The 8,879-nt window shown below is 42.4% G+C and overlaps 1 protein-coding gene across 1 annotated transcript in view; it reads right to left on the bottom strand.

Annotated features, from left to right (window-relative positions):
- Nucleotides 1-626: 626 nt before the first annotated feature.
- LOC124007377 (ferroxidase HEPHL1-like) overlaps nt 627-8,879 on the bottom strand; it is an 11,114-nt gene continuing 2,861 nt past the window's right edge. The window contains exons 3-5 of the mRNA XM_046317880.1: nt 3,818-3,971; nt 3,122-3,136; nt 627-1,204 (exon numbers count right to left, since the gene is read on the bottom strand). Of these exons, the coding sequence (XP_046173836.1) occupies nt 1,140-1,204; nt 3,122-3,136; nt 3,818-3,971 (234 nt within the window). The 3' untranslated portion in view covers nt 627-1,139. The remainder of the gene's footprint in view (nt 1,205-3,121; nt 3,137-3,817; nt 3,972-8,879) is intronic.

Raw genomic sequence — 8,879 nt, 5'->3', positions numbered from 1 at the left:
ATTGAACTCTTTGGCCTGAATAGCAAGCGTCACGTCTGGAGGAAACCTGGCACCATCCCTACAGTGAAGCATGATGGAGGCAGCATCATGCTGAGTGGATGTTTTTCAGCAACAGGGACTGGGAGACTAGTCAGGATCGAGGGAATGATTAACGAAGAAAAGTACAGAGATCCTTGATGAAAACCTGCTCCAGAGCGCTCAGGACTTCAGACTGGGGCGAAGGTTCACCTTCCAACAGGACAACGACCCTAAGCACACAGCCAAGACAACGCAGGAGTGGCTTCGGGACAAGTTTCTGAATGTCCTTGAGTGGCCCAGCCAGAGCCTGGTGGGCCAGACTTGAACCCGATCAAACATCTGAGAATAGCTGTGCAGCGACGCTCCCCATCCAACCTGACAGAGCTTGAGAGGATCTGCAGAGAAGAATGGGAGAAACTCCCCAAATACAGATGTGCCAAGCTTGTAGAGTCATTCCCAAGAAGACTTAAGGCTGTAATCGCTGCCAAAAGTGCTTCAACAAAGTACTGAGGAAAGGGTCTGAAAACTTATGTAAACGTAATATTTCAGTTTTATTTTTTAAAAGTTTTATTTTTTTAAAGTGTTAAACTTTTGTAAATGTATAAATCTGAAATGTATGTTTTATTTTATTTACATTTGCAAACATTCCTAAAAAACAGATTTTGCTTTGTCATTATGAGGCATGGTGTGTAGATTAATGAGGGGAAAGAAAAAAACAATTTAATCAACTTAAGAACAAGTCTGTAACGTAAAAATGTTTTGGTGGAAAAAAGTCAAGGGGTCTGAATACTTGTACAATGCAAATTCTTCACATTCATTGCTTTACAAATTATAACAGCACTGGCATCATCTCCCTGACCAACATGGCTGACCTTTTATGCCATCATAAGAAGGTTCATGTCCATTCTAGGATTCTACTTCCTAATTCTATGATAAAGCTGTAACATGGGATGACTGGATGGTGAAGCTGTGTAATATGGATCTGTCATTCATCATCATTTTATCTATTGTAGGACTGATTGGTTTGATAGCTGATTACATTGACTGATAATGCATTATGAACACACGCACACGTACGCACGCACGCACACACGCACGCACACACACACATACAGAGTAGTCTAGTGGAGAAGGGTCAGTAATAGTGGCAGTAGCAGAGTGGAGATGGAACCTCCAGTACCAGGTGCTATAGGAGAGGGGGAGAAACAAGTTTAATGTGGTTCATGTCTAGTCATTCTAATGTGGTTAATGTTTATTCATGTCTAGTCATTCTAATCTGGTTCATGTTTATTCATGTCTAGTCATTCTAATCTGGGCCATGTTTATTCATGTGGTTAATGTTTATTCATGTCTAGTCATTCTAATCTGATTCATGTTTATTCATGTCTAGTCATTCTAATCTGGGCCATGTTTATTCATGTGGTTAATGTTTATTAATGTCTAGTCATTCTAATCTGGTTCATGTTTATTCATGTCTAGTCATTCTAATCTGGGCCATGTTTATTCATGTGGTTAATGTTTATTAATGTCTAGTAATTCTGATGTGATTCACGTTTATTTGTGTGTAGTCATTCTAATGTGGTTAATGTTTATTAATGTCTAGTCATTCTAATCTGGTTCATGTTTATTCATGTCTAGTCATTCTAATCTGGGCCATGTTTATTCATGTGGTTAATGTTTATTAATGTCTAGTAATTCTGATGTGATTCACGTTTATTTGTGTGTAGTCATTCTAATGTGGTTAATGTTTATTAATGCCTAGTCATTCTAATCTGGTTCATGTTTATTAATGTCTAGTCATTCTAATCTGGTTATGTTTATTAATGCCTAGTCATTCTAATCTGGTTCATGTTTAGTCATGACTAGTCATTCTAATCTGGTTATGTTTATTAATGTCTAGTCATTCTAATCTGGTTATGTTTATTAATGTCTAGTCATTCTAATCTGGTTATGTTTATTAATGTCTAGTCATTCTAATCTGGTTATGTTTATTAATGTCTAGTCATTCTAATCTGGTTATGTTTATTAATGCCTAGTCATTCTAATCTGGTTCATGTTTAGTCATGACTAGTCATTCTAATCTGGTTATGTTTATTAATGTCTAGTCATTCTAATCTGGGCCATGTTTATTCATGTGGTTAATGTTTATTAATGTCTAGTAATTCTGATGTGATTCACGTTTATTTGTGTGTAGTCATTCTAATGTGGTTAATGTTTATTAATGTCTAGTCATTCTAATCTGGTTATGTTTATTAATGTCTAGTCATTCTAATCTGGTTCATGTTTATTAATGCCTAGTCATTCTAATCTGGTTCATGTTTAGTCATGACTAGTCATTCTAATCTGGTTATGTTTATTAATGTCTAGTCATTCTAATCTGGTTATGTTTATTCATGTCTAGTCATTCTAATCTGGTTATGTTTATTAATGTCTAGTCATTCTAATCTGGTTATGTTTATTAATGTCTAGTCATTCTAATCTGGTTCATGTTTATTCATGTCTAGTCATTCTAATCTGGGCCATGTTTATTCATGTGGTTAATGTTTATTAATGTCTAGTAATTCTGATGTGATTCACGTTTATTTGTGTGTAGTCATTCTAATGTGGTTAATGTTTATTAATGTCTAGTCATTCTAATCTGGTTATGTTTATTAATGTCTAGTCATTCTAATCTGGTTCATGTTTATTCATGTCTAGTCATTCTAATCTGGGCCATGTTTATTCATGTGGTTAATGTTTATTAATGTCTAGTAATTCTGATGTGATTCACGTTTATTTGTGTGTAGTCATTCTAATGTGGTTAATGTTTATTAATGCCTAGTCATTCTAATCTGGTTCATGTTTAGTCATGACTAGTCATTCTAATCTGGTTATGTTTATTAATGTCTAGTCATTCTAATCTGGTTATGTTTATTAATGCCTAGTCATTCTAATCTGGTTCATGTTTAGTCATGACTAGTCATTCTAATCTGGTTATGTTTATTAATGTCTAGTCATTCTAATCTGGTTATGTTTATTAATGTCTAGTCATTCTAATCTGGTTATGTTTATTCATCTGGTTCATGTTTATTCATCTGGTTCATGTTTATTCATGCCTACTCACCATGTGATGTTTTCTCTGGAATAAAAGATAAACAAGAGACTTGATGTTAGACAATGTTGACGTCATAACAGTCTGTCACTCTGTCTGTCATAACAGTCTGTCCGTCGCTTTCTGTCTGTCGCTCTCTGTCTGTCGCTCTCTGTCTGTCGCTCTCTGTCTGTCGCTCTCTGTCTGTCGCTCTGTCTGTCACTTTCTGTCTGTCACTCTCTGTGTCACTGTCTGTCACTCTGTCTGTCACTGTCTGTCACTTTCTGTCACTCTGTCTGTCACTCTGTGTCACTCTCTGTGTCACTCTCTGTGTCACTCTCTGTGTCACTCTCTGGCTGTCACTCTCTGGCTGTCACTCTCTGGCTGTCACTCTCTGGCTGTCACTCTCTGGCTGTCTGGCTGTCACTCTCTGGCTGTCACTCTCTGGCTGTCACTCTCTGGCTGTCACTCTCTGGCTGTCACTCTCTGGCTGTCACTCTCTGGCTGTCACTCTCTGGCTGTCACTCTCTGGCTGTCACTCTCTGGCTGTCACTCTCTGGCTGTCACTCTCTGGCTGTCACTCTCTGGCTGTCACTTTCTGTCTGTCACTTTCTGTCTGTCACTCTGTCTCTCTCTCTCTTTCTCTCACCGACACACACACGGTCTTGGTTTCAAGAGGTTAGGTCTAGGTATGGGTCCTGTGATGCTGAAGGTGGTCTCCATGGTTACCCGTGATGGTGAAAGTAGTCTCCATTCCAGCGTGGATGTGGTCGGCAACGTGGCAGTGCAACAGCCATGTCCCAGGGTTCCCTGCAGTCATCTCGACCGTCTGAAACGTCCCCGGGAACAGGTCAAACACATCCGCGCGGTGCACACTGTCCGTCTGACACACACACACACACACACACACACACACACACACACACACACACACACACACACACACACACACACACACACACACACACACACACACACACACACACACACACACACACACACACACACACAGACACAGACACCAGGGTAGAGCGAGGGGAGTACTTCAAACAAATCCACATTGTCGGTCTGAGGATCATATATATTTATACCATGGCATTGTTGAATAATCCTTTCTGATTGGCTTGAAGGGCATTCTAGAGTGTGCATGATTTCCCTATAACGGCATGGTATATTTGCCAAGAATGTGCAAAGCTGTCTTCAAGGCAAAAGGGTGGCTACTTTAAACAAATGAAAATATATTTTAGATTCTTCAACACTTTTTATGGTTACTACATGATTCCATGTGTGTTCTGTCATAGTGTTTATGTCTTCACTATTATTCTACAATGTGTAAAGTTGTCCAAATTAAGAAAAACCCTTGAATGAGTGTCCAAACTTTTGACTGATACTGTCTGTACTGTTTATATTTCTGTAAACTGAACAGAAATATAAAGGCAACATGTAAAATGTTGGTTCCATGTTTCATGAGCTGAAAAGTAAAAGATCCCAGAAATGTTCCATACACACAAAAAGCTGATTTCTTTCAACTGTTGTGCACAAATTAGTTTACATCCCTGTTAGTGAGCATTTCTCCTTTTCCAAGATAATCCATCCACTCTGACAGGTGTGGCATATCAATAAGATGATTAAACAGCATGATCATTACACAGGTGCACCTTGTGCTGGGGACAATAAAAGGCCACTCTAAAATGTGCAGTTTAGTCACACAACACAATGCCACAGATGTGTCAAATATTTTGATGGAGTGTGCAATTGGCACGCTGACTGCAGGAATGTCCACCAGAGTTGTTGCCAGAGAATTTCATTTCATTTAATTTCTCTACATTAAGCCGTCTCCAACATCGTTTTAGAGAATTTGGCAGCAAGTCCAACTGACCTCATAACCACAGACCACGTGTAACCACGCCAACTGAGGACCTCCACATCCGGCTTCTTCAATTGAAGGATCGTCTGAGACCAGCCACCTGGACAAGCTGATGTAACTGAGGAGTATTTCTGTCTGTAAAAAAGCCTTTTTGTGGGGAAAAACTCATTCTGAAAAAAAAACCTCATTCTGATTGGCTGGAGTCTCCCTAGTGGGTGGGCCTGTCTCCCTAGTGGGTGGGCCTGTCTCCCTAGTGGGTGGGCCTGTCTCCCTAGTGGGTGGGCCTGTCTCCCCAGTGGGTGGGCCTGTCTCCCTAGTGGGTGGGCCTGTCTCCCTACTGGGTGGGCCTGTCTCCCTACTGGGTGGGCCTGTCTCCCTACTGGGTGGGCCTGTCTCCCTACTGGGTGGGCCTGTCTCCCCAGTGGGTGGGCCTGTCTCCCTACTGGGTGGGCCTGTCTCCCCAGTGGGTGGGCCTGTCTCCCCAGTGGGTGGGTCTATGCCCTCCCAGCCCCACCCATGACGGCGCCACTGCCCAATCATGTGGTATCCATAGATTAGAAGCTAATTTATTTATTTGAATTGACTGGTTTCCTCATATGTACTTTAACTCAGTAAAATCTTTGAAATTGTTGTATGTTGCGTTTATACTTTTGTTATATTTAAGTATATATATATATTTAGTATATATTTAAACATTTGAGGTAGACTACATGATCACACTGGTAATAGATCTGTTGTTGTATTACTTATGAGGCACTGCTGAATGACATTTAAATAGTTGTTTATTTTTATTTTACTGCCTGCATCTGAAGGTCAGTCTCTGCAGAGGGAGAGCAGCAGACTGAGGGTCAGTCTCAGCAGTGGGAGAGCAGCAGACTGAGGGTCAGTCTCAGCAGAGGAGAGAGCAGCAGACTGAGGGTCAGTCTCAGCAGTGGGAGAGCAGCAGACTGAGGGTCAGTCTCAGCAGTGGGAGAGAGCAGCAGACTGAGGGTCAGTCTCTGCAGAGGGAGAGCAGCAGACTGAGGGTCAGTCTCTGCAGAGGGAGAGCAGCAGACTGAGGGTCAGTCTCAGCAGTGGGAGAGAGCAGCAGACTGAGGGTCAGTCTCTGCAGAGGGAGAGCAGCAGACTGAGGGTCAGTCTCTGCAGAGGGAGAGCAGCAGACTGAGGGTCAGTCTCAGCAGTGGGAGAGAGCAGCAGACTGAGGGTCAGTCTCTGCAGTGGGAGAGAGCAGCAGACTGAGGGTCAGTCTCTGCAGAGGGAGAGCAGCAGACTGAGGGTCAGTCTCTGCAGAGGGAGAGCAGCAGACTGAGGGTCAGTCTCTGCAGAGGGAGAGCAGCAGACTGAGGTCAGTCTCTGCAGAGGGAGAGCAGCAGACTGAGGGTCAGTCTCAGCAGTGGGAGAGAGCAGCAGACTGAGGGTCAGTCTCTGCAGAGGGAGAGCAGCAGACTGAGGGTCAGTCTCTGCAGAGGGAGAGCAGCAGACTGAGGGTCAGTCTCTGCAGAGGGAGAGCAGCAGACTGAGGTCAGTCTCTGCAGAGGGAGAGCAGCAGACTGAGGTCAGTCTCAGCAGAGGGAGAGCAGCAGACTGAGGGTCAGTCTCTGCAGAGGGAGAGCAGCAGACTGAGGGTCAGTCTCAGCAGAGGGAGAGAGCAGCAGACCGAGGGTCAGTCTCAGTAGAGGGAGAGAGCAGCAGACTGAGATCAGTCTCTCAACATCCCTCCGCTCTCCCCTTCCTCCACTGACCAAAAAGGGACACCGTCTTCCAGCTGATGGTGAAACACCAGCCACACTGCATTATTTCTGGCCTCGTGCACAAATTCATGTTGTCACTCCTATGAACAGAGAAGAAAAGGAGAAGAAGAAGAAGAGGAAGAGGAAGAAGAAGAGGAGAAGAAGAAGAAGAAGAAGAAGAAGAAGAAGAAGAAGAAGAAGAAGAAGAAGAAGAAGAAGAAGAAGGAGAAGAAGAGAAGAAGAAGAGAAGAAGAAGAAGAAGAGGAGAAGAAGAAGAAGAGAAGAAGAAGAGAAGAAGAAGAAAAGAAGAAGAGAAGAAGAAGAAGAAGAAGAAGAAGAAGAAGAAGAAGAAGAAGAAGAAGAAGAAGAAGAAGAAGAAGAAGAAGAAGAAGAAGAAGAAGAAGAAGAAGAAGAAGAAGAAGAAGAAGAAGAAAAGAAGAAGAAAAGGAGTGGAAATAGGAAGTGCTAAAGATGGTGACAGCTACACTTTCCTACTCGTTCATTACTGTTGCAGTACTTGTTGAGTGGAAATAGGAAGACCGCTTATTTTAATGGCTTATTGAATAGGTGTTGAATACTAAGTGTTGACAGTGAGAAAGAGTAAGAGCTTAAACTAACTCATAAAAACAGCATCTCTTCGCTGTATTCGTTGACCGTCTTTATCTAGTCGTGGTTTTTAAACGTTTTGAAATCTCACAGTTTCAACTTTGCTGTAGCTTTCTTTTATGACTACAGACGCGGTCATCTGAGCCATCCGATTGTCCAGCGGAGGCCTATAGTTGATTTGGACCAGCAGAGTTTGTACCTTCAGACACATGAAAAGGTTCAAAATGTGTCAAATAATATAAATCAATAATTAGACACCGTGTCAACAGAGTTCCACATTTTTAATTGAATTCAATTTTTCATTAGTGAAACTCATCAAAACAACAAAGATGTAAGGATGTGAAGTAGCAGCGCACATAAGAAACAATGTCCCACATAATATATGCCATTTAGCAGAAGCTTTTATCCAAAGCGACTTACAGTCATGTGTGCATACATTCTACGTATGGGTGGTCCCGGGGATTGAACCCACTACCCTGGCGTTACAAGCGCCATGCTCTACCAACTGAGCTACAGAGGACCACATATCCCAGGTGGGAAAAGGCCTAAGTATGATCCCCGATTAGAGGCAACGATATTCAGCTGCCTCCAACTGGGAACCATACACACACACCAACATAGAAATATAATACCTAGAAATCCCCCTAGTCACACTCTGACCTATTACACCATAGAGAACCCAGAGGGCTCTCTATGGTCAGGCGTGACAAAATGGCAACAGTTGGCCTACTACCCAGCGCTCTGAGCCGTTGAATCTGGTGCACCTACCACCAACAACCCGAGACAAATAAAAAGAAATGGGAACACAAGGCTTTATAGTTGTTGTTTTTTTACAGAAATGTTTGGAGATAGACTAGGAGATCCTTGGAGATCGGTGACCGGTTGGTCACTCTAGAATGCTCTAGAAAGCTCTAGAAAGTTGAGTGAAGGTCAATCTCATGCTTCTCTATGTGGGCTTCTTCTGTGTGGCTCCTGGGGGAGCTTAGAGGGAACATTGCTCACCAGACATGTCACCCATTGAGCATGTTTGGAATGCTCTGGATCGACGTGTGCAACAGAGTGTTGCAGTTCCCACAAATAACCAGCAACATCGGGACAACCATTGAAGAGGAGTGGGACAACCTTCCACAGGCCACACGCAACAGCCTGATCAACTCTATGTAAGGATCAACAGCCTGATTAACTCTATGTAAGGATCAACAGCCTGATTAACTCTATGTAAGGATCAACAGCCTGATTAACTCTATGTAAGGATCAACAGCCTGATTAACTCTATGTAAGGATCAACAGCCTGATTAACTCTATGTAAGGATCAACAGCCTGATTAACTCTATGTAAGGATCAACAGCCTGATTAACTCTATGTAAGGATCAACAGCCTGATTAACTCTATGTAAGGATCAACAGCCTGATTAACTCTATGTAAGGATCAACAGCCTGATTAACTCTATGTAAGGATCAACAGCCTGATTAACTCTATGTAAGGATCAACAGCCTGATTAACTCTATGTAAGGATCAACAGCCTGATTAACTCTATGTAAGGATCAACAGCCTGATTAACTATATGTAAGGATCAACAGCCTGATTA

The sequence above is a fragment of the Oncorhynchus gorbuscha genome, linkage group LG20 (assembly GCF_021184085.1).
Source record: "Oncorhynchus gorbuscha isolate QuinsamMale2020 ecotype Even-year linkage group LG20, OgorEven_v1.0, whole genome shotgun sequence".
NCBI lineage: Eukaryota > Metazoa > Chordata > Actinopteri > Salmoniformes > Salmonidae > Oncorhynchus > Oncorhynchus gorbuscha.
The sequence above is the reverse complement of the archived record's forward strand: the minus strand, read 5'-3'. Positions and strand labels throughout refer to the sequence as shown.